General features: G+C 46.4%; 1 protein-coding gene across 4 annotated transcripts in view; it reads left to right on the forward strand.

Annotated features, from left to right (window-relative positions):
• Nucleotides 1-25930, forward strand: part of CFAP70 (cilia and flagella associated protein 70) — a 77924-nt gene that overhangs the window by 24397 nt on the left and 27597 nt on the right. For 3 of the 4 annotated variants that reach the window (XM_077449534.1, XM_077449537.1, XM_077449536.1), the window contains 8 exons: nt 2557-2651; nt 3439-3538; nt 10935-11072; nt 12337-12489; nt 13504-13593; nt 15136-15227; nt 17500-17560; nt 19588-19779. In XM_077449534.1, coding sequence (XP_077305660.1) covers nt 2557-2651; nt 3439-3538; nt 10935-11072; nt 12337-12489; nt 13504-13593; nt 15136-15227; nt 17500-17560; nt 19588-19779 — 921 coding nt within the window. The remainder of the gene's footprint in view (nt 1-2556; nt 2652-3438; nt 3539-10934; nt 11073-12336; nt 12490-13503; nt 13594-15135; nt 15228-17499; nt 17561-19587; nt 19780-25930) is intronic. The other variant, XM_077449535.1, reaches the window with a different exon arrangement.

Raw genomic sequence — 25930 nt, forward strand, 5'->3', positions numbered from 1 at the left:
GGGATTCCTGCCTTCTCACCTACTATTGTTCCTCTACCTATACACAAATCCAATGCATTTAACATTTTCAGTTTATGAGCTGCAGAAAGGATAAATTCAATATATTAGTACCTGTGACCAGGGCTGCTGTTAGAAATCACAGGGCCCCATACAGCCTACCTGACAAGGCCCCACCCCCCCAAAAAAATATCAAGTGATATTTTTTGCTAAAAGGCCACAGCCCCAATGCTATGCTTTGCATCAATGGTAGAAATCATACTGTAGCAAGGTCCCAGGCCTCTTTCGATCTAATGAGAATCTCCAGGGCCAGAGATAGCTGACATCCTTCTGTATATGGTGGGTTGTGAGGCATGGTCACATGTGAAGCTGGCACCCAGCCGCATGGAGAAAGGCCCAAGGAGAAGGATGACAGAGGGGTAAGCTTTGTGAAACCTGAGGTGTTCCTAAGTTCCCACAGGCCCCAGGGGTGAAAGATGGTTGTATCATATATATATATATATATATATATATATATATATATATATATAATATAATATAATATGTGTGTGTGTGGCAAGGTCCCAGGCCTCCTTCGGTCTAATGAGAACCTCCAGGGCCAGAGATAGCTGACATGCTTCTGTATATAGTGGGTTGTGAAGCATAGTGGGTGCAAGGTGGTTAAAGTTATTGGGCGCCAGACACTTCTTAATGAAAAAGTGAGTTTATTTCTCTTAATAAACTTTTTAGGGGAGAGATGGTTATGGCCAGGACACCCTTGCATTTGCAAGTTTAATTGTCAGATTCTGAGACTTCAACAGGAGGACAGCCATGCAGGGAAAGGCATCCAGCGAGATGCCACATCTGCATGTGCAGGAAGCTGTCTCCTATGGCAACAGTCTTTAACATTTCCTAACGCACAGCTTAACAGTTCTTTCACTTCCACTACAATCACTCCTTGTAGTTCTTCAGCCCACTAAGCTTCCGGTCTCTCTCTAGACCCACTGATTCACTGACATTGAATCCCTTGAGCTCCTCCAATCTTCAGGGTGGTATCTTCCTCAAGTGTCACCCCCGCCTCTCTTCTGGATCCCGAGCTTGGCACTCAAGATACTTTGCAAGCTTCACCCCACTGGCCTGCTCAGTCCCTGGCTTAAAACACACAGCTGCTCTGTAAGCATCACCTCTGTTGGCTGGGTCCCTGACTTGATACCTGCTGTACCCATAATCTGACCTTGCATTGCCCTTCTCATATCTAATGCCACCAGGTACCCGGCCCCCTAGTGCCAAAAGAGAGAAGTGCAGCAATTACAGACTTAGAGTGAAATCAATTGATCATCAATTAGCCAAGATACCTGGCAGGTAAATTTAGGAGCAACCATACCTAAACACCAGGGTGCTACATCACCATCATCGATCAAGGCTCATTTAATTGAAAAGTTCTGCCCTGCATGTGCCCCAAGCACGCAGTTATGGGTCACTAGTGCTGGGTTAAAGCAGGCAGGAAGGAGGTAATATGGCTCCTCACCACCTATCAAATGTTTTGTGAAGAGCGCTCCAAATGTTAACTGCTCTTCAGAGAGCAAAACACATTTGAATTGAATCCTAATTTACAGTGAATGAATGGTAGGCGCTCTGAGGCTTCTTGTTTAATGACAAACTGAAACATAGTAAACACTATGCTTCAATGATTGAACACAGGAGCAATCAATACTAAACGCTTACTGTGTTCGTTCAGGAAAGGAAGGGGACAATAAATATTACATATTTACTCTCCCTGCTCTCCATCCTGAAACAACATGTTATGTGCCCACAGCAGCTGGCAGGAGAGAAGGGAAGCTGACAGTGCTGCAGGGAAAGGGGAGAATGTAGGGAGGTCCAACATCAGGCGGAAGGGGGTGCAGATCCTAGAACCGATCCCCCTGAAGTGGAGAGAGAAAGAAGAGTAGAAGCCAGCAGCACTGCAGGGGGATTCACAAGAGCCCCAAGTGTCAGCAATAAGGCAGTACAGCCAACCCTCCTGCTCAACATGTGCCTGGGCCCCCCTTTTGAACTGATGGGGCCCGGGCCCAGTACAGGAGGGCTGGCTGTACTGCCTTATTAGCAGCCCTGCCTGCGGTGTCATCAAAGAGCCTTTGTATATTCAGCTATACTAGGATGCCTAGAGCAGACGCTGCACATAATTTCCTAGCATTTTGTGGATTTACATGTCCTGTGATTCCTCAGCACTGTAATCATGGTCACCAGATGAGCTTTGTGTGCAATGGGCAGAGTTAGGCAATACAGGGAGAAGACAGGTGGGCTGAATCTGATCCCAATTAATTTTAATATTCTCACCCACATAACTCTTCGCAATTTATGGGATCCTCCCTGAAAATGACTGCATATTCTGTACTCATTTCAGTTCTTGAAAAACAAGCATGACCCTATATCAAATCACACTGCACTGGGATAATAGAAGGTAGAATCTGATTTGTTGCTAATGACAAGTTCAGTTCTTCCTTCAGACATGTTCACATATCAGTGATCTATATCAGGGAATATAAGTGATATAAAAATGTTCCTGTGCACCATCTGCAGGACAAAGAGTTCCGCATGGAAGCCGAAACCCAACGTAAGAGAGTGATGTGGGACACAGAGAGGAGGTGCTACCTCGATAAGCCTGCCCTGACCAGGTAATGTGTAGACTCCTGTCTTCTATAATTGAGAATTATAATGATTTTTCATTATTTATTCATGTTTATGCATTTTATAAACTGATATTATAGCTCTATAATATAAAATGTATGTTTTTTTTTATTATTATTATACATACAAACATTTCATTTAGGGCACACCCATAACACTCGATTCACTATGGTTTTTCTAGCTTGCTTTTGACTGCCTCTCTGTGATTGAAACTCTGTCTGAACAGAGTAGGTAGGAAGGAATAGGGAGGAGTCATTGTTATGACCCATCCAGTTTGAGATACTGAACTCTGTAAGCAAAGGCAAAACCTAGAGTATGTGAAAAAAGGGAGCCAAGAGATAGAAAAGACAAAATATTCATATGTATTATTTTAGGTTACTTGGATTTAAAAACGTATAGATATTTTTTAAATGTGGTGCAAGCCAATGTGACTCCATCTCCATCCATGATTAAGGCCTAAGCGCCGAAACGCGTTGGCCCCCTGTGTGGTTTTATGTGTTGTTTTACATAACTAAAGCCTTTCTGTTTGTGGATTTTACGGAAGTGGTGGAATTTCTTCAAGATTCAAATGTGACACCATCTCTATCCATGATTAAGGCCTAAGCGCCGAAACACATTGGCCCCCTGTGTGGATTTTATGTGTTGTTCTACTTAAATAAAGGCTATCTGTTTGTGGATTTTACCAAAGTTCTGGCATTGCTTCAAGATTTAAATGTGACTCCATCTCCTTCACATGCATTATAACTCATATGAATGACATTGGTGTGTTCATAGCTTACAGAAGCGGATAGCGGAGTGCCGTTACTGGCCTGTAGAGATAATGAGAACACCAATATCGACCGCCAGCAAATCTAAAGCAGGCAAGGCAGAAAAGGTGAGTACACTGAATCTAAGACTATATATATATATATATATATTGTGGCAGCACGCAGGTAAAATCACCTGGTTGTATTCAGGATGGGAAATATGTGTGTCCTAGATTCAGGCTTTATGCAGACTTTTACAATTAGAGGGGAAGAGTTAATGAGCCCAGCTGTAGTAAGTGGGCTCATTAAGACCTCTACAAAAAACCCCAGCATGCATAGGGAGATGCTCCATCCTGGAACCAGTTTTGTGTGTATAGACTGGGGAGTCTGAGATCTGTTCTGTGCGGTGAGTTAACGCCTGTGTGGCAAACCCCTACAATAGAGATTGGGGCAGCACAAGGCTGCACCCAGTTGTTAGACAGGGATCTTTTGTTTTTTGCACCTACACCGCTGTCTGCTGTGCCTGACTTTGTGTTGTGAACCCATCCAGGGGGTCACACACACCCGCTACCGAGCTTAACCCCCTCACAGTTGGTGGAGAATTTTGGCAAGTTTTTTTTTCAATTTTTTTTAAAGGCCAGCAATGGAGGAGATACTGAGACAGCTGGCTCTAGCAAATGCAAACCAGCAGCAAGCAAATGCAAATCAGCAGCAAACAAATGCAGCTTTACAAAAGAGCCTTGCAGCTCAACAACAAGCCCAGCAGCAGGCAAATGCAAATCAGCAGCAGACAAATGCAACTTTGCAGCAGAGTTTGGAAGCTCAGCAACAAGCCCAGCAGCAATCTGAAGCCCGCTTCATAGACCTGTTGCAGAAGCAAGAGCAGAATTTTCAACAGCAAATAGAGACATTGATACAGCAACGTCCGCAGACCAATGAAGCAAGTGGGTACAATAATACCGCAACCTTTGGTGTGAGCCGTTTACTGACAAAAATGACTGGAGAGGATGATCCGGAGGTGTTTTTGACCACATTTGAAAGGACTGCTGAAAGGGAAAAGTGGCCTAAGGAGCAATGGGCTGGACTGGTGGCCCCTCTGTTAACTGGGGAATCGCAGAAAGCTTATTATGACCTAGAGCCTGACCAAGCAAAAGACTATGTGGTGCTAAAAGCAGAAATATTGGCACGGCTGGGTGTCACCCTGGCAGTCCGGGCTCAGCGTGTGCATAACTGGACTTTTCAGGTTGGAAAACCTCCCAGGTCTCAAATGTATGATCTCATTCACCTGAGCAGGAAGTGGCTGCAGCCAGAGATTTTGACCGCACCAAACATTGTGGAACGTGTGGTTATGGATCGTTTCCTGAGAGCTCTTCCTACTGCCATCCAAAAATTGGTAAGCCATGGAGACCCAGAAAATGCAGATAAACTTGTGGATCTGGTTGAGAGGTACTTGGCTACAGAGAACCTGACCACCTCTTCCAGGGACTCACGGACTTTCCCCCCTAAGACCAGATCATCCCCAGTGGCGGGTAAGATGACTCCAAGGGTTGAGGGTGGAGAGAGTGAGAGGGTGGGAGTTCTACCTAAGGTCTGGCGGGAGCAGCCCAGGAAGCCCATGCTGCAAGAGGCAGCGAAAAAAATTATTTGCTACCGCTGCCAGCAAGAGGGACATATTGCAGCCAATTGCCCAGTTGTGGATGAGCCTATGCAATGTGACTTTATAAGGGAGAGACGTCAGTCGCTGTTTGCGACAGTTGCATGCACTGCCATTCGGGGACCTGAGAGACATTTATGTAAAATGTGTATTAATGGTAGAAATGTTGATGTGTTGCTGGATTCAGGTAGCCTGGTAACATTGATAAAAGCTGAATTAGTTACTACAGAGGTCTCTGGGAAGAACAGGGTGGCTGTTATTTGTGTGCATGGGGACACCCGAGAGTATCCTGTAACTTCAGTGTTTTTTGAGACCCCCAAAGGTAACCTCTCTCATCAGGTGGGGTTAGTGTCTCAGTTACCACATGATGCTATTGTGGGAAGGGATTTTCCAAAATTCTGGGAACTCTGGGATTGTCCTGAGGCCCCCATTGGTGCCCCTATAGACCAGGAAGATGACCAGAATTCCTCTGGGAGTGGTGAGGACTCTCCTGAATTTCCCTTGTCGGTATTGGCGGGGGAAACTCGAGAAACTGGGGAGGAGCCAATATCCTCAGTTGAAAACATGCCGTCTGTGGAGTTTCCGGATCTTGAGGTTCACAGGGAAAATTTTGCCACAGAACAGTTAAAAGACCCCACCCTAATAAAGGCACGGGAAAATGTGGTGAAAGTAGATGGCGAGTTAGTGAACCCAGATAAGACTTGCCCTTATCCTTACTTCACTATGGAAAGGGACCTGCTATATCGAGTGGCTCAAAGGGCAGAAGAAACCATTGAGCAACTTGTAGTACCCAAACCTTACAGGAAGTTGGTGTTAGAATTGGCTCATGGACACATTCTGGGAGGTCATCTGGGGACAGAGAAAACCAGAGAGAGGGTATTGCAGAGATTCTATTGGCCTGGGGTCATGAAGGAAATAGAAAAGTATTGTTCCTCCTGCCCTGTGTGTCAGAAGTCGGCACCTATGCCACATTTCCGTAACCCACTGGTACCTCTTCCTATCATTGAGGTCCCCTTTGAGAGGATCGCAATGGATTTGGTAGGTCCGATAATGAAGTCTGCTAGGGGGCATCAGTACATTTTGGTTATATTGGACTATGCCACCCGTTATCCGGAAGCAATTCCTCTCCGAAATACCTCGGCCAAAACCATAGCCAAAGAGCTATCCCTTGTTTTTAGCCGCGTGGGTATTTGTAAGGAACTGCTTACGGACCAAGGTACACCCTTTATGTCCCGGGTTATGAAAGAATTATGCAAGTTGTACAAAGTGAAGCAATTGCGTACATCTGTGTATCACCCCCAAACAGATGGGTTGGTTGAAAGATTCAACAAAACCCTAAAACAAATGTTAAAGAAGGTGGTGGATAGAGATGGAAAGAATTGGGATTGTCTAATACCCTATCTGATGTTTGCCATTAGGGAGGTACCCCAATCCTCTACGGGTTTCTCACCCTTCGAGTTGCTCTATGGGAGACACCCAAGAGGGCTGCTGGATATCACCAAGGAAACTTGGGAAAATGAGAGTTCTCCTCACAGGAGTGTGATTGAGCACGTCGCCCTGATGCAAGATAGAATTGCACAGGTAATGCCAATTGTAAAGGAACATTTAACCCAAGCGCAGTTAGCACAGCAGAGAGTGTACAACCGTGGGGCCAAGACCCGTACTTTTTCCCCGGGGGATAGGGTCTTGGTGCTAGTCCCTACGGTTGAAAGCAAATTTCTGGCCAAATGGCAAGGTCCATATGAAGTAATTGAAAAAATTAGTGAGGTGAACTACAGGGTTAGACAGCCAGGAAGGCGAAAGCCGGAGCAGATCTATCACGTCAATCTGCTGAAAGCCTGGAGGGATAGGGAATCCCTAGTCGCAGTGACTTGGTCACAAGCCCAGTCTGATTGCTTAGTTCCTGAGGTTGGAATAGCAGACACCTTATCGAAACCCCAACAACAGGAGGTTAAAGAGTTTGTACTTCGTAACAAAGAGATTTTCTCTGAGCTTCCGGGACAAACATCTGGCGTAGAGCATGACATTATCACCCCGCCAGGAGAAAGGGTAAAACTAAAACCTTATAGAATACCAGAGGCCCGACGGGAGGCAATACGTGGGGAGGTTCAAGGGATGCTGGAATTGGGTGTGATAGAGGAGTCCCAGAGTGACTGGTCCAGTCCTATTGTACTAGTGCCCAAACCTGATGGGAGCTGGCGGTTTTGTAACGATTTTAGACAATTAAATAAAGTTACAAAATTTGACACCTACCCCATGCCACGTATAGATGAGTTGATTGACCGGCTGGGAACAGCCCGATATATGACAACTCTTGATCTCACCAAAGGGTATTGGCAAATTCCCCTGGCCAAGGCGGCCAAGGAGAAAACTGCGTTTGTAACCCCAGATGGGGCATTCCAATATAAGAGAATGCCGTTTGGGTTACAGAATGCACCGGCAACATTCCAGCGGAAAATGGACAAGATTCTGAGGCCCCATCAGAAATATGCTGCAGCTTACCTGGATGATGTGATTATCCATAGCACAGACTGGGTCTCACATTTGCCAAAAGTACAAGCAGTCCTAGACTCTATCCGGGAAGCTGGGTTTACGGCCAATCCAAAGAAGTGTACCATTGGACAGGAGGAGGCCAAATATCTTGGGTACACTATTGGGAGGGGGGGTGATAAAACCCCAAGTCAATAAAGTCGAGGCCATACAGAGTTGGCCACGTCCCAACAGCAAGAAACAGGTACGAGCCTTTCTGGGAATCGCTGGCTATTATCGACGATTCATTCCCCATTTTGCTTCTCAGGCTGTGCCCCTCACCAACCTGACAAAAGGGAAAGAGTCGGTTATGGTTAAATGGTCCCCAGAGGCTGAAGAAGCATTTCAGTCCTTAAAAACAGCCTTATGTAGCCAGCCAGTGTTGTACTCACCAGACTTCTCTAAGGACTTTGTTGTACAAACTGATGCATCAGACGTTGGGTTAGGAGCAGTGTTATCCCAGGTCTGGAGCGGGGAAGAGCACCCAGTCATTTACCTCAGCAGGAAGTTGAAGTCCCATGAGGTAAATTACTCCACGATTGAGAAGGAATGTTTAGCAGTGAAGTGGGCTCTAGATTCCCTTCGGTACTATCTGCTAGGTAGGCACTTTGACCTGGTGACTGATCACGCTCCTTTAAAGTGGATGGCTCAGAACAAGGAGACCAATAGAAGGGTAAATAGGTGGTTCCTGGCCCTACAGGAATTTAACTTTACAGTTAAGCATCGCCCTGGTGTTAAAATGGGGAATGTGGATGCTTTGTCTCGGATACATGCGTGTCTGGCTGCTTGTGTTACAACCCCAGGGTTGAAACAAGAGGGGGGGGTATGTGGCAGCACACAGGTAAAATCACCTGGTTGTATTCAGGATGGGAAATATGTGTGTCCTAGATTCAGGCTTTATGCAGACTTTTACAATTAGAGGGGAAGAGTTAATGAGCCCAGCTGTAGTAAGTGGGCTCATTAAGACCTCTACAAAAAACCCCAGCATGCTTAGGGAGATGCTCCATCCTGGAACCAGTTTTGTGTGTATAGACTGGGGAGTCTGAGAGCTGTTCTGTGCGGTGAGTTAACGCCTGTGTGGCAAACCCCTACAATAGAGATTGGGGCAGCACAAGGCTGCACCCAGTTGTTAGACAGGGAATCTACGTGTGTAGTTAGAGGTCAAGCTGACCAGGATTTATTTTCTTGTTTTATTTTGTTTGGCTGTTATATGTATCATTGCATGTAGCCTAAATAAACCGGATCTTTTGTTTTTTGCACCTACACCGCTGTCTGCTGTGCCTGACTTTGTGTTGTGAACCCATCCAGGGGGTCACACACACCCGCTACCGAGCTAACCCCCTCACAGTGTATAGATATATATATATATATATATATATATATATATATATATATATATATATATAATATACACATTATGGCAACATCATTATTCAAGGTGCTACAAGCCAGTATAAGAGCCTTGGATGGAACATATAGACACTATACTTTTTATCAAATTAGTAGTAAGTGATCTTGCAATATAAAATAATGATCTGCAAAATAAGGTAAATGTAAACTCTGATGGGCAGCGTAAGTCCTGCGTCTTCCCCTTTAAACATTCCCAGAAGAATGAAGAATTCTGGGATATGGTGGAAAGAGTTAGAGACTTGTACTGGAGTCTGGAGAGGGTTCCTGCCATCAGCCTGACCAATGGTCATGGCAGGTTTTGATTAACTTCTTCTCCTGGAACCGTTACAAGCCTTTCTAGCTCTGTATTGGACATCTATGAGAGTAATACCTTTGTTTTTATTACTTTAAGATCAATTAGGCTTAAAGGATATTTAAAGGCAAAACTTAAAAAAGCAAAAAAAAAAAATCATAAATACCGATCCAGGTTGGTCCACTCTTTTCTTCCAGAAAACTCAGATGCCAACTCTTAACTGAAGAATGTCTACACTCCGCTAAAACCACTTTTATTGATACAGTGGGAGGAAGGAAACGTCCAATACCTTTTAAACTAAACAGTGCGTAATCATTGCATGGATAGGTATCAATAAAAGTGGTTTTATCAGAATGCAGTCATCCACTTATTCCTGCACTTGAAACTTTTTTTTTTTAGTTTAGATAGAATGGAGAAGGATTAAAACCCATGTCAGGTTCTTATAGCTGTCTGTGACTTCATTAGGGCAATTCACTCTCTCTTTTTGTCCTGGTGACTGTTGTTATCGCCAAGAGTGAAAGTGAAAGAAAATCCCAAATTTTAAATGGTCACCAGAACAGGAGTAGAGGAGAAATATTCCGATGAGGAAACTAGTTCTGGTGGCAATCAGATATTCCATCATTTTGGAGGGATTTCCCCTTACTTCCTGTTGAAGCTATGGGACAGTAAGTGAATGTATCTCTCCCCTATGGGACACCGGTGGTAAAAAAAAGAAACGTGACAGGGGTTATAACCCTCCCTTATTCTATCCAAATGAAAAAAAAAAAGTTTTGCCTTTTATTTCTACTTTTATATTGGTGCTGTTGGACTGGGGATTAATCTATGCATCAGACTGGCACTGTTGACCCTTTTATGTTTACTTGAGTGCAGGTTATCAACTCTTGGGCTGTCTTCTACTTTCTTCTCCCTTTTTTTTTAATTTTTTTCTTCTTTCTTTCTTCTTTCTTTCTTTATTCGTCCTATCTTCCTCCTTCTGTCTTATCAACACATGGTCGGATGTTTTGACGGGAAATGTTGGATGTGAGCTTGTTGACGGAAAGTCCGACCGTATGTAAGCTCCATCGAACATTTGCTGTCGGACTTTTCGCCAACAAATCTTTGCTAGCTGGTTCTCAAATTTTGCGCCAACAAAACTTTGTTGTCCGAAAGTCCGATCGTGTGTACACAAGGCCGTTGCACAATAGTTCACGCATGCTCAGAATCAAGCAGAAGGAGCCGCACTGGCTATTGAAGTTCCCTTTTCTAAGCTCGTCGTATGTCTTGCTTGTACGTCACCGTGTTCCCTGTTCGGAATTGTTGGCCAACATATGTGTGATCGTGTGTATGCAAGACAAATTTCAGCCAACAACCTTCGGACAAAAATCCACGGTTTTGTTGACGGAAAATCCGATCGTGTGTACGCGGCATTAGATTGTCGTCTTCGTTCTTTTTTTCCCTTCTTCTTCCTATCTTCCTTCTTATTAACTCTTGGGCTGTCTTCTCCTATTCTCCTTTCTTTCTTTTCTTCCTTCCGATATGTTGGTGGAACCCATAGATAGTGTTTTTTTTTTTTGTTTTTTTTTATTATTATTACCCTTTTTTTGGTAGTTCTTCACTAATGCCATTGGTTCATTCTTCAATCTTCCATTATAATTTCCAGCAGAGTGAAGAGGACACCCAAATATCATTTCATGGTGTTGCCTATGTAAACATGGTGCCTCTGTTGTATCCAGGAGTGAAGCGTCTTCGTGGAGCCTATCGGATTCTAGCCTATCAGGAAGCTGAAGTGTTGGAGAAGGTGAAATTATACAGATGAGTCTAAAAAAACATAACTGTATTCCGATCTCTGTATTTCTGCAAAAAATACAGAATCATCCACACCAGAGACATAGCTGTAGTTGTGTAGACCCATCAAGAATCAAATATGCACAAAGGGCATTGTGAGGGTAGTTGGCCAACATTGGGTCTTGGATTGATTATGGTTATCATATGTCCTGCAAGTTGACTGGTTGGGGCTAGGAGACCCTCTTCTTAAAGAGACCCTGTCATCATCCTGGTCGCAGGTAAAATTATTTTAAGTGCTTACTTGCAGAATTGGTATTTTTGTTGATTGGTAACTTGCTAGTAAAGTTGGCTTAATCAAGAAAAGTAAATTCCCTAACATAGCCGCCCTCTCTTTGTACACATCTTAGCCCTGTCCTCTTCTGAGAATGTCTATTTACTGTCTGTGCTGGCCCAGCTACTCCTCCCCTCCTTCATAATCTTTTAGGAAGGAGGGGAGGTGGACAATATATAGTCACTTGAGTGACAGCGACACATCCAAGATGGCGGCACCCAGCAACAGCCTTTGGGCTTTTGAAGGTCTACAAAAAAAAAGGTTTTTACAGGTAAATAACATGCATAAATACAGTACATTGAATGCACATATATCATTATGGAATGACTATTGTTCAAATGAATGGTCTGGTGATAAGTTATTTTTAAAATACACCTATGATGGGAGAGATATTGGAGTTGCCATCACCATTCTCCATGTTAGTTGCCTGGCTGTGTCTGGCTTCTGTAGGTCTTGGTCCTTAACCTAGAACAGCATAACAGCCAGGCAAATATAATGTTCAGAAGAAAATTACAGTCTCTATATTTATCTAATAACAAGTTAAAGCCCAACTCTGACCACATTTTTTTCATTTAGACAGAGTGGGATGGAATAGAATCCCTGTTGTTTTTAAATGGGGTTTGTGCCCCCATTGGCTAGTTTTCTCCTTGCTTCCTCTCATTACTGTTTTGTGTAGTCTTGTCTGGTGACCACAGCTGGTCTCCTTTCTTGTCCTGCTGTCACAGGACAAGAAAGGATCCAGAAGGGTCCAGAAGTGAAATAATATCTCCACATCAGGTCAGAAATATTGGAGAAAAAGATATATTTAAAATGTAAGTATACATCCAAATTAAATTTAAAAATGTACTCATACATCCAAATGAAATTGTTAGAATTGTATTGCATATATATGACATTTTCAGTTGGTGAGCTAGCACTATAAGATCTTATTCCCTCCTTGACACAGACAAAGGTTCAGTCGTCCATTCTGCGGCATCTCGTGCGGAACAACAGCTTGATGGGGAAAGTCACAGGCGCTCCATTAGGCCCCAACTCTTCACACGTGAAGCCGACACCCAGCCGCATGGAGAAAGGCCCCAAGGAGAAGGACGGCAGACGGGTAAGCCTTGTAAGGCCGGAGGTGTTCCTAAGCTCCCACAGGCTCCAGGGGTGAAAGATGGTTGTATGTATGTATGTATGTATATATATATATATATATATATATATATATATATATATATATATATATATATATATATATATATATATATATATATAGTGAGGTCCCAGAGGCCTCCTTCGGTCTAATGAGAACTTCCAGAGCCAGAAGTAGCTGACATCTTTCTGTAAATGGTGGGTTGTGAAGCATAGTGGGTGCAAGGTGGTTAAAGTTATTGGGCACCAGACACTTCTTGAATACAAAAGAGAGTTTATTTCTCTTAACAAACTTTTGGAGGAGAGAGGGTTATGGCAAGGACACCCTTAGGTAGTTGCAAGCTCAATTGGCAGACTGAGACTTCAATAGGAGGACAACCATGCGGGGAAAGGCATCCAGCAAGATGCCACATCTGCATGTGCAGGAAAGCTGTCTCCTATGGAAACAGTCTTTAACAGTTCCCAACACAGAGTGTAACAGTTCCTTTCACTTCCACTACGATTACTCCTTGTAGTTCTTCAGCCCACTGAGCTTCCGGTCTCTCACTAGATTCACTGACACTGAATCCCTTGAGCTCCTCCAATCTTCATAGTAGTATCTTCCTCAAGCGTAACCACCGCCTCTCTGCTGGGTCCCTAGCTTGGTACTAGAGATACCTCTCAAGCTTTACCCCACTGGCCTGCTTGATCCCTGGCTTGACACACAAGGCTGCTAAGATCATCTGGCTGAGATACCCCATATACCCATAATCTGACCTTGCATTGCCCTTCTTGTATCTAGTACCACCAAGTACCCAGCCACCTACTGGTAGAAGAGAAAAGTGCAACAAGGCCAAACTTAGGGAGAAATCAATAGATCTCTAACAATCAACCAGGATAACTAATCCTGGCAGGTACATTTTTGAGGAGCAACACTGCCTAAACTCCTGGGTGCTACATATATCACTGGAAAAAAAGTTTATGCCTGTTCTGTTTGCAGATGTCGGCAGTGCTGAAGTCATCAGAAGTAGCAGACCTCGATCAAGCAACTGCCAATACTCAAGCTGTACCTCCCAATCTAGAAGGCCAGGTAATACACACTTTCTACTGAGAGCAATGCGTGGAGAGGGAATGTGAAATCACTAGAATTTTTTTTACTTACATGTTCTTGACTGTAGGGATGGTGTTCTTAGGGTCATAGTCAGCATTTTTCTTTCACAAAACACAGTGGCCAGTTGAGTTGCCAAAGAGCTCTAATTTGGTCTCACCTGACCACAGCACTTTCTCCCAATCCTTCTCTGAATCATTTAGCTGTTCATGGCAAACTTCAGAAGGGCCTGTACATGTGTCTTCTTGAGAAAGGGGACCTAGCAGGTGCTGCAGGATTTCAATCCATGACAGTGTATTGTGTTACCAATGGTTTGTTTCGTGACTGTGGTCCCAACTGCCTTGAGAACATTTACAAGTTCCTCCCGTGTAGTTCTGGGGCGAAATCTTGCTTGGATCTCCAGAACAATGGAAATTGATGGTTATTTTGTTTCATAGTTTCATAGTTAGTAAGGTTGAATAAAGACACCAGTCCATCCAGTTCAAACTGAGTGAGTGTCTACAACCACCCCTGCACATTGCACACTCACATTGGTCGCTACCCTCAAAGAGCCTACAATCCAAGGTCCCCATTCATATACTAGGGCCAATTAACCTACCTGCATGTCTTTGGATTGTGGGAGGAAACCGGAGCACCCGGAGGAAACCCACGCAGGCACAGGGAGAACATGCAAACTCCAGGCAGGTAGTGTCGTGGTTGGGATTTGAACCAGCGACCCTCCTTACTGCTAGGTGAGAGTGCTAACCACTACACCACTGTGCCGCCCGTTTGTATTTCTTCCATTTGTGAATAATCGCTCCAACAGTTGTCTCCTTCCCACCAAGCTTTTTGCTGATGGTCTTGTAGCCCATTCCAGCCTTGTGCAGGTCTAGAATATTGTCCCTGACCTCCTTTGACAGCTCTTTGGTCTTGCCCATGATGGTGAGGTTTGAGGAAGAAAGAGATTCTGTGGACAGGTGTCTTTTATACTCATAACGAGTTGTTGTTGGGCACACTTTAAATTGACAGGACTAATCTATGTACCACGTGAGCACATACTGTATGTGCTCAATTTATAACATTTGTATCGTGTGTTTTTACTGGATTTTTGGTTGATATTCTGTCTCTATCATTTAAAATATACCTATGATAACAAGGGTAGAGACCCTTCATTTCTTTGTAAGTGGGCAAATTCACAATTTACAACATATGCAGGGGATCAAATAATTATTTTCCTCACTGTAAGATTGTAGTCCCAAAGGATATTTAATTTCAAGTTGATTGTTTGCCTACAAAAAAAGTGTTGTTTTTTTTTGTTAGGCAACTCAACTTTTTCCAGCAATTTTTTATGAAATGTGTTTTTTATAAACCACCTTTGTGTATAGTGGATGTTCACATATTGCAAATACAAGTCAACTTTCCCATTATGGCCCAGTACGAGCCCCACTATCCTTGCCGTTGTGCTTGTGTGTGTTGCGGAGTACCACGAACCTCTGTTGCGAAGTGGCACTTACCCACGGATTATCTTTCTTCCCTTCTCTCCAGCAATATGTGGAGTCTGGGGCTTACCTGGTGCTAGAGTTCAGTCTGGAGAAACCCTTGGTGCCCAAACGCATGGCAGAGGAGATGGAACTGAAGTGAGTATCAAAATCAGCTCTTCTATGTCTGTCCTGTCTGTTCAACACAAAAACAAACTTTTGTTTAAATATATTTCTCAATAGCCACCAAAGGATAGTAATCCACTGTGTGTTTTGCCTTTGCAAATGCAAATATTACATAGTAAAGGTTGCAGTGGCATCATCAGTGTGCTGGACATAGCCTGTGCAGAGAGAAGAGATGTGGCAGGGACTCCACCCACTACAGGCTGTCCGCGGAGACGAGACCAATCACCCGGCACAAAGACGGAAAGCAGCAGTGAGCGGTCTTTATTATAGGAAGCTCCTGTACAGAGGGAAAGTCTCACACTGGATTACTGGACAGATCTGAAAGAAATACACAAACACACCAAAATTCAAGAAGAATATGCATATTGAATGGATATTGCTTTTCTTGAAGTTTTCTTGAAGTTCAGCTTTAAAGTCACAGATCACGGTGAAGGGCCAATCACTGTGATACCATGTGATCAGCTGATCACATGTAAACAGTCCTTTCCTTTCCTGGTCCTTTGCCAGTCTTTTCCTCCCACACTGTGTCTGTGTGAGGAAAGGAGAGCCGATAACTGGCAAGACTGTCAGTACATTGTTTACACTGATAATTAGGGCACTGATCATCAGTGCCTGGATTATCAGTGCAGCCTATCAGTGTCACCTATCGGTGCTCATCGATGCCACCTACCAGTGCCCATCAGTGCTGCCTATCAGGGCTCATCAGAGCTACCTATCAGTGCCCATCAGTCCAGCCTATCAGAGCCTCCTCAGCAGGATTTTGAGCTGAGACAAGCTTCACACTTCCTGCGGTGCACACACAGGAGGAGTGAGAAAGAGAAGGAGCAGATCGGCTTTCTCCTCTCCCATCCATTTGAGGGAGGAGGGAGGGAGAACTGTCATTGCAGGCTCTGGGCTGTATCAAGGGGAAGCACTCAGAGCCTTGCGGCCAGCAACCCCGCTGGGGCCCCCCGACAGTGGTGGAACACCAGGGCCCATCGCAAGTGCGACCCTGCTAATTCCGCCCACTGCCCACAATCCCAAATCATTTTGGCAATCATAGCATGACGCACTGCACGCGTTTCCATTATCCTTCAATGGCACCCCAAAAGCAATGCAATGACAGTATCACCCAACAATTGCGGCTAACCGCTCCTTCACAAACCTTGTGAAGCTTGTTGCCCGAAAAGAAGCAGGAGGTTATTTTCAGGTGACAAACGCGTATAGGGCAGCCTATGCAGGTGAATAGGCTACCCTATGTGACATGCAGAATCGTAAGAAAGTTGTGACATCAAAATCACATTGCGGAAACGTTCATTCCCACTATGCGATAATGTGAACAGGGCCTAAGTAAAGTGGTGAGGAGGTGCTTACTCCATCCCCAATTTGGCTTCTGGTGCCTCCAAGTCTGCACCACCTTACTCTCTGGTTAAGTTGGCACACTCTTACTCTGACATCTGCTCAAGTGGGCACTCTTTACAATCTGGCCTTTGTCAAGAGGGCACCCTTCTTAATAGGTTCTAACCCATTGGTTGTCCACTAATCAGCTAAAAGGGACCTCAAATGCAGCCCCTAACATCAACAAAGGACCGCACATAATGTTCATTAAATATAAGTAAAGCTTGAAAGGACTTCAGAAGCTGCAGACTTAATAGAGGAAATGAGGGTCAGAGAGTGTGTACATGCTGTATTGTTGGCTGGGGATATGCTGCAGAAGACGAAACGAAACTAGTAACATGTTACATGAGGCTAGTAGAGATCAGTGCTATTACCCTAATCAATGTTCCCATTACAGACTGCTAGGGTCCAAGGTCTGAAGTTAGAACCCTGTCCTGATGACCAACCTGCAGCCCTAAGCCTGCATGTGCCCTTTGGTATGTGATGTGCATCCCCTGGGCCACAGGTTGGGCACCTCTATTACATTTTTACATTTACAAACCTTAGTCTTCAATCAGTGTAGAAAGCAATCAGTGTTTTAAGGTCAGAAGTCCTAACACAGAGCTCCACAGCTGCTAATTCCCTTCCACCAGTGTTTACGACCAGCAGACCACAGCGTCAGATAACAGCTGCCAATTTATAACTATATCTGTCTCACAGAGTGCCCATAAAACCTGTGATCAGCCTGACATACGATCTTCAGCAGGAAAATAATAAGCCACCCAAGTGCCACCAGCCGTAATGAATATCTGTGAATTCTAACACTTTGTAATAATATATACAAGATAATTTCACAGTCACACTGACTCAATGTTGTCTCATCATACAGGGTGAAGGAGCTTGTCCCACCACGGGCACAGCTTAACCGGCGGACAGCCAATGCCCAGAAGGTGAGGATTCAGATTTGATGGACATAATATATAATTCACAGCTGTGTATATAGGCCATCATCGGTATATTGCGTGAACGTTCAGCACTTTCAACAATGAAATGCCTATTATAATGCTCAAACAAAAGCTCCAGAGTGTGTATAACAGTATCAAATAACAAGCCCCATAATAGTTTAAATTTTTCTTAAAGTGCTGTATAAGTAAACTTTAAGACAGAGTGAACTTATCCATTTTGCCCCCTTTGCCCTGACCTTACCTAACCTAACCTACCTTGCCCCTCCAGAAGGACCCACTGAGACATGATGGCAACAGTTTTGCTTAAAGTGGTTGTAAACCCTTACAAACCACTTTGACCTACAGGTAAGCCTAGATTAAGGCTTACCTGTAGGTCCAAGAAATATCTCCTAAACCTATACGGTTTAGGAGATATTTGTCCGAAGACAGGCACCGCTGTCTACGGCGCATGCGCCGTAGACAGCGCGGACTACAGGGGACAGCGGTGACATCGCTGGCTCCTGTGTCAGGTAAGTGACACATAATGGACTACTATGCGATGCATAGTAGTCCATTATGCTTTGCCTTTACAGGGAATGAAAGAGGAAGTAAACCCATCAGGGTTTACTTCCTCTTTAATGTTTACATCCAGCAGTGCAAGTCTCCACTTTCCTAGCCACACCTGCACATTACAGCCTCAAAGACGTCCCTGAGGTTATCCCTGATAATCTTTGGCCCTAGGGGCATTACCCCATAAAAGTCTCTGGGGCTGTATTGTGTAGGCATGACCAGGATGGGAAAGACTTGTGGCACTAGATGTAAAAAAAAAACACCGGATATCACGGCAATTGGATTGAGGTAAGTAAGAGTCTATGGAAAGGAGAGGTTGGGTTAGGTTAAGTCAAGGCAAAGGGGCAAAAAAGGATAAGTGCCCTTTTGTCTTAAAGTACACTTATCCTTTATAGCAGGGGTCCCCAAACTTTCAAAACAAAGGACCAGTTTACTGTCCCTCAGACTTTAGGGGGGTCAAACTGTGGTCAGGGTCAGTGGGAGTAGAAAATGACCCAGCATCAGTGGGAGTAAACAATGCCCTAAGCTTGGTGGTCAATGGGAATAAAAAAAATTCTTAATTGTACCCCATCATTGGTGTCAGTGAAAAGAATATTGCTCCATCATTGGTGTCATTGGGAGGAATAATGCTCCATCATTGGTGTCAGTGGAAAGAATAGTGTTTTATCATTAGTGTCAGTGGAAGGAATAGTGCCCCATCGTTGGTGTCAGTGGAAGGAGTAGGACCCCATCATTTGTGCTAGGGGAAAGAGTAATGCCCCATCTTTAGTATCAGTGAAAGGAATAGTGTCCCATCATTGGGTCTCAGTAGGAGGCATTATGCCCCAGTGTTGGTGTCAGTGGAAAGAACTGTGCTCCATCATTGGGTGTCAGTGGTGGGTGGAATTGTGCCCCAATGTTGGTGTCAGTGCAAGAATGGAAAGAATAATCCCTCATCATTGGTGTTAGTGGAAAGAATGGTGCCTCATTGTTGGTTGGAAGAATAGTGCCTCATATCAGTGGGAGGATTAGTGCCACAAGGGCCATAAAAATGCAAGCAGAAGACCTCACCTGGCCTGTTGGCCATAGTTTGAAGACCACTGATTTAAGGCCTAATCATTTTTTTTTTTTACATTTAGGATAAAGCAGGGATGAATAAATAAATATTTCTCATTTATCAGATTTGTAATTTTTTCCCTGACCCCTTTGGGGAGACTCCCTTGCTTCCTGCCCATACAATCTCCATAATTTAAAAACTTGACCCTGCTCTATCCAAAACTAATTAAAAAATAAACAAACATTTGCTGGGGTTTGGATTTATCTTTGCTAATTTAAATCCAATGCCACACCTAGGAGATAAAATCTATCACATGGTTTCAGCATAGGTTAGGCAGATAAAAAGATTTTTGCATTTCAACTGTGCATTTAGCTGCTTGCCTGGAGTTCCTCTTTAACCATCCCTTGTGTCTCTCTGAATTCTGCAGGCAGTTTCTGACTATCAGAGCCAGGTCACCAGCATAACGAAGGCCATTTTGGAGGAATACTGCGATCTGTTCGGTCAGCAAGCTGCCAATGGGGTGGAGGTGGATCCCCAAGTTCTAGAAGAACAGAAGTGTCAGCTCAACTATGAGTTAAACTGCTCCGGAAAATATTTTGCTTTCAAGGAACAAATCAAGGTACAAATAAGAGGAACAAATCAAGGTAGAAACAGTAGAAATAATCTGCTTGTAATTTGCCTTCCTGATTCATCTCTTTACCTTGATCAACATGCTAATTAAATTTTATACAAAACCTTTCCATTTTGTTTAAACATTTCAATAGCACTTGGAACCAGTGTTATCATCAATAGTTCTCTTTGCTTTTCTCTGCAAAGCAGATAGATCAAAGCTGGAAGGAGAGGCTGTTTCCTGAAAACAGCAGACCTCCTGTCACGTACCTGGTTGGAGAGCCCAAACGTGCAGGGAGCGGCGCCTCGTAAGCCTCCGGCTCGTGAGCCCCTGGAGGTGGAGACAGGGATTCAGGAGTCCGGAGGACACAAGTGCCAGGCCGGATAGCAGATGGCTGGCACAGCCGGAACAGGTAGCTGACTGGAACGGTAGGTGCTACTAGCGCTGGAAGCCGGACAGGAACTGCAGGAACAGCTGGCACAGGTGGTCGAGCAGGAACCACAGGGGTAGTAGGTGCTGGAACTCGGAGGACAGGCAGGTGTGGTCAGAGGCGAGCCGGGTCGGCAACTATCGGGCAGCAGAGGTACAGAGCAGAAGGCAGAAGCGTGGTCAATCAGGCAAAGGGTCGGAGGCAGGCAGCAAACAGACAAGGTCAAGGAACAGGCCGGGTACAGTATCAGGAACACACAGGAACTGGTAGCAGAAGTCACAGGAACGCTGTAGACAGGACAGCACCGTGGAGCAGAAGCTGATCCCTTAAATAGCCTGTTGGGCGCCAGAACCGGTCGCACGGTAAGTTTGCGTACCCCCGCGGGTGACCGTGCTCCCGTTCGTGACCCCGCGTACCCGCGTACGCCCGATCGGATTATCGCGCACCCGCGTGCGCTCGCTCGTATCAACGCGCACCCGCGTGCGCCTGTTAGGGACTACATGCACTCGCGTGCGTTCGTGTGCGCCAACCCGCGTCCGAGGGCACCGACGATCCTCTTGTACAGGAACCCTGCGGGTAAGTCTCCTATGTACGATCGGGATGGTGGAACGATCGTGACATTGCCCCCCCCCCAAGGGGCAACCTCCGGATGCCCAATCGTGACATCTTATCCGGATGGGACCTCTTGAAAGCAAGGATCAGTCTCTTTGCATGCAGGTTGGACTCTGGTTCCCATGAATTCTCCTCAGGGCCATAACCCTTCCATTTAACCAGGAACTGAGTTTGATTCCGTCTTTTCCTGCAGTCCAGGATGGACTCGACCTCAAATTCTAATTCCCCATCAATCATCACAGGTTCTGGGGGGTTGGCACTCCGATCGGCAAAGGGGTCCGGAACTGCAGGTTTGAGTAACGAGGCGTGGAAGACCGGATGGATCCGAAACGACTCAGGGAGTTTCAGCTCAAAGGCCACGTCATTTAGCTTCCTTACAATAGGAAATGGACCCACGAACTTCGGGCCCAGTTTCCTGGATGGGCAAGCTAGCTTCAGATTCAGCGTAGACAACCAGACCTGGTCCCCGACCTGGAGGTCGAGCTCCCCTCTTCTCTTCCTGTCAAAGACCTCTTTATAGTGTTCCTGAGTCTTGGCCAGAGTTTCCTGAAGGATCTTATTGTTGCTCTTGAAAAAATTAAGGTCTTCCTGTACCGCTGGTACTGAACATTCAGGGAGATTACCGGGTAGGGAAAGCGGATGGAAGCCAAAGTTTGCAAAGAACGGGGACTGTTTGGTAGCCGAATGAATGGAATTGTTGTATGCAAACTCTGCTAATGGCAAGAGCGATGCCCAGTCATCCTGGGAGAAGGAAGAGAAACACCGCAGATATTGCTCTAGTGTTTGATTAGTTCTTTCGGTCTGGCCGTTGGTTTGCGGGTGATAGGCCGAAGAAAAGCGAAGCTCAATTCGCAGGGCCCCACAGAGGGCTTTCCAAAACCTGGACGTAAACTGTACCCCCCTATCAGAGGTGATGTCAGCAGGGATACCGTGGAGCCTTACCACTTCTTTAATAAAGATCCTAGCCAACTCCGTGGCCGACGGGGTCCCCTTCATAGTTAAAAAGTGGGCCATCTTGGTAAACCTATCTACCACCACCAAGATTGTGGAGAAGTCTTCAGAGGGAGGTAGTTCCACGATGAAGTCCATGGATATCATCTTCCATGGTCTATCCGGGATAGGCAACGGTCTCAGCAAGCCCCAAACCTTTGATTTGCTACCCTTATTCCTGATACATGTGGTGCATGCCTCCACATATTCCCTGCAGTGCTTTTTCATTTGTGGCCACCAAAACGTGCGTTGGAGCAAGTCTGTGGTTTTGAACACCCCAAAGTGGCCGGCCAGTGGGTGGTCGTGGCAGGAGCTGAGAACTGCGGTACGTATTTCTTGGGGAACGTAGATTCGGTCCTGATGCCAGAGAAGACCATCTCTGGGGGTCAAAGAGATGTCAGGTGGGAGAGCGGGATCGCTGGAGGCCTGCTTAATTCGGGAAAGTAGACTCTCCTGAAGCAGAAGAAAGTTTCCTGGGGGGAGAATGGTATCAGGAGTAGGGAGCTCCACTGATTCGTTGTACATCCGGGAGAGAGCATCGGGTTTCACATTCTTTGATCCGGGCCTGTACGTGATGTGGAACACAAATCTAGAAAAGAAGAGTGCCCACCGAGCCTGTCTTGGTTTCAGTCGCTTGGCCGATTTTAAGATACTCTAGATTTTTGTGATCAGTATAGACCAGGATTGGGTGGGAAGCGCCTTCGAGGAGGTAGCGCCATTCCTCCAACGCTGCTTTGATTGCCAGCAGCTCTCGGTCGCCGACGTCGTAGTTCCGCTCTGCTTCCGAAAGCTTGCGGGAGAAGAAGGCCACCGGGTGCAAAAGTGACTTAGGTCCCTGTCTCTGGGAGAGCACTGCCCCAACGGCCACTTCCGAAGCATCCACCTCCAGGATATAAGGCAGCGCAGCATCGGGGTGTCTTAGGATTGAGGCAGAGACGAACAGGTCTTTTAGGGTTTTGAAGGCTTCTTGTGCCTTAGGAGTCCATTGAAATTTTTGACCCTGTTTGGTCAGTTCGGTGATGGGGGAGATGATGGAGGAGAATCCTCTGATGAATTTTCTGTAAAAATTGGCGAACCCTACAAACCGTTGGACCCCTTTTCTGTCAGAGGGAGCGGGCCAGTCTAAGATAGCTGAGATCTTCTGGGGATCCATCTTTATTCCCTTTACTGAAATGACTAGTCCAAGGAACTGAATACTTAGCTGTTCAAAAATACACTTTTCTGGTTTGGCGTATAGACCATGGAGGCGGAGTCGAGCCAGGACCTTCTTCACATGTTCCCGATGTTCGGCTAAAGAGGAAGAAAAGATTAAAATGTCATCGAGGTATACAATCACAAACAGGTCTAGGTAATCTCTGAAGACATCATTTACAAAATGTTGGAACGTAGCAGGGGCATTACAGAGTCCAAAGGGCATAACTAGATATTCGTAGTGCCCGAAGCGAGTACGAAAGGCGGTCTTCCATTCATCGCCTTCACGAATACGTACGAGGTTGTAAGCACCCCGTAGGTCTAGTTTGGAGAATATCTCGGCCGACCCCAGTCTCTGAAACAGTTCGGGCACTAACGGTAGAGGGTATCGGTTTTTAATTGTGACTTTGTTGAGTGCTCGGTAGTCCACACATGGCCGTAAGGAGTGGTCCTTCTTCTGGACGAAGAAAATCCCTGCACCTGCCGGGGAAGTGGATGGCCTGATAAAACCCTTCTTTAAGTTATCGTCCAGGTAGGTTTTCAGGGTTCCCAGCTCGGACTCGGATAAGGGGAAGATCCTTCCGAAGGGGATCTCTGCCCCCGGGAGCAATTCGATAGGGCAATCATAAGGTCTGTGGGGAGGTAAAGTCTCAGCGCCCTTTTTACTAAACACATCCACAAATTGGTGATAAGCCTCGGGCACAGCCTGTCGGATTTCGGTGTCTGTCTCCAAGCAGAGTAGAGAAGAAAGGTCCGTATTGGCGACTGGGAGGCAGTGCTGACGGCAATAGGCAGACGGAAACTCTACTCCTCCAGTGAACCAATTTATCAGAGGGTTGTGAGCCTTCAACCAGGGCATGCCAAGGATAACAGGAAAAAGTGGAGACTTGATAATGTCCAGACACAGGAGCTCCTGGTGGGCTCCGGCGATGATGGCATGAAGAGGGAACGTCTCCTGGGTCACAGGTCCGGACTTTAGAGTGGAACCATCGGCCAAGTAGATTGAAAGTCCCTTTACCCTAGGCCGAAGGGGAATGTTGTTCTTTAAGGCAAAGGACAAGTCCATAAAGCCGCTGCAGGCCCCAGAATCAATAATCGCGTTGACGCTGATAGTCTTTCCTGAGCACTGTAAAAGAAGAGGCACAGCCAGATGAGAGATGGTACTGGTACTTGGCAGGGTAGAAGGAGAGGCAGGGGGTATAAGAAGGCACTTACACGACTTGGCAGGGCAAGTGCGAACATAATGTCCCGATTCTCCGCAGTAGAGGCAAAGGTTACTGGCTCTTCGGCGTTGGCGCTCTTCAGGCGTCAGGGATGGGCGGAGTAGACCCAATTGCATAGGTTCTGACGAGTCCGGAGAAGACGGGGCAGGAACAGAAGGGACCGGGGGGTTAGGACTAGGAACCCGTGGCAACATCCAGACTGGGCGAGAAGTAGAAGAGGAACGCTCTTGACGTCGTTCTCTTAGGCGCCTATCGATCTGGACAGAGAGATCGATGAGCGCTTCAAGGGTTTCAGGAATTCCCACGCGAGCCAGTTCATCTTTTAATGATTCTGAAAGTCCCATGCGGAACTGGTAGCGGAGGGCTGAGTTATTCCACTCCGTGTCGGCACTCCAGCGTCTAAACTCAGACACATAATCCTCCACTGGCCTGCGACCTTGTTGGAGCACGTGCAGGGCTGCTTCTGCGGTAGCAGCAAGCTGGGGGTCTTCATACAGCCGAGACATTGCTTGGAAGAAGGCGTTTAAGGAGTCCAGAGAAGGGTCTTTACGTTCTAGGAGACGGTGTGCCCAGGCTTGAGGCTCATCGGTTAATAGGGAGATGACGAACCCCACTTTTGTTGCCTCGAGGGAAAAGGTCCGGGGTTGAAGAGCGAAGAAGAGCTCACAGGAGTTCCGGAAGGCCCTGAACTTGTTTCGGTTGCCGGAAAAACGGTCTGGCGTAGGGACCCTTGGTTCAGGCGGCATCATTACCACTGAAGGCGGAACTGAAGGTCCAGGGACAGCTGGGGCTGCGGCAGATAGGGCTTGGACCTGTTCTTCCAGACGGCCGTAGCCTTCTTGCAAGTTTTTCACGGCCTGGGTGAGGCCGGCTAGGTGGCGGCAAAGCTCATCCATTGGGGAGGCTCCCTGCGAGGGCTCGGTCATGGCTGTCCTGTACTGTCACGTACCTGGTTGGAGAGCCCAAACGTGCAGGGAGCGGCGCCTCGTAAGCCTCCGGCTCGTGAGCCCCTGGAGGTGGAGACAGGGATTCAGGAGTCCGGAGGACACAAGTGCCAGGCCGGATAGCAGATGGCTGGCACAGCCGGAACAGGTAGCTGACTGGAACGGTAGGTGCTACTAGCGCTGGAAGCCGGACAGGAACTGCAGGAACAGCTGGCACAGGTGGTCGAGCAGGAACCACAGGGGTAGTAGGTGCTGGAACTCGGAGGACAGGCAGGCGTGGTCAGAGGCGAGCCGGGTCGGCAACTATCGGGCAGCAGAGGTACAGAGCAGAAGGCAGAAGCGTGGTCAATCAGGCAAAGGGTCGGAGGCAGGCAGCAAACAGACAAGGTCAAGGAACAGGCCGGGTACAGTATCAGGAACACACAGGAACTGGTAGCAGAAGTCACAGGAACACTGTAGACAGGACAGCACCGTGGAGCAGAAGCTGATCCCTTAAATAGCCTGTTGGGCGCCAGAACCGGTCGCACGGTACGTTTGCGTACCCCCGCGGGTGACCGTGCTCCCGTTCGTGACCCCGCGTACCCGCGTACGCCCGATCGGATTATCGCGCAGCCGCGTGCGCTCGCTCGTATCAACGCGCACACCCGCGTGCGCCTGTTAGGGACTACATGCACTCGCGTGCGTTCGTGTGCGCCAACCCGCGTCCGAGGGCACCGACGATCCTCTTGTACAGGAACCCTGCGGGTAAGTCTCCTATGTACGATCGGGAT

This window comes from Lithobates pipiens, unplaced genomic scaffold (genome assembly GCF_037356315.1).
Source record: "Lithobates pipiens isolate NorthernLeopardFrog02 unplaced genomic scaffold, aLitPip1_a1.2 Scaffold_22, whole genome shotgun sequence".
NCBI classification, from domain to species: Eukaryota; Metazoa; Chordata; class Amphibia; order Anura; family Ranidae; genus Lithobates; species Lithobates pipiens.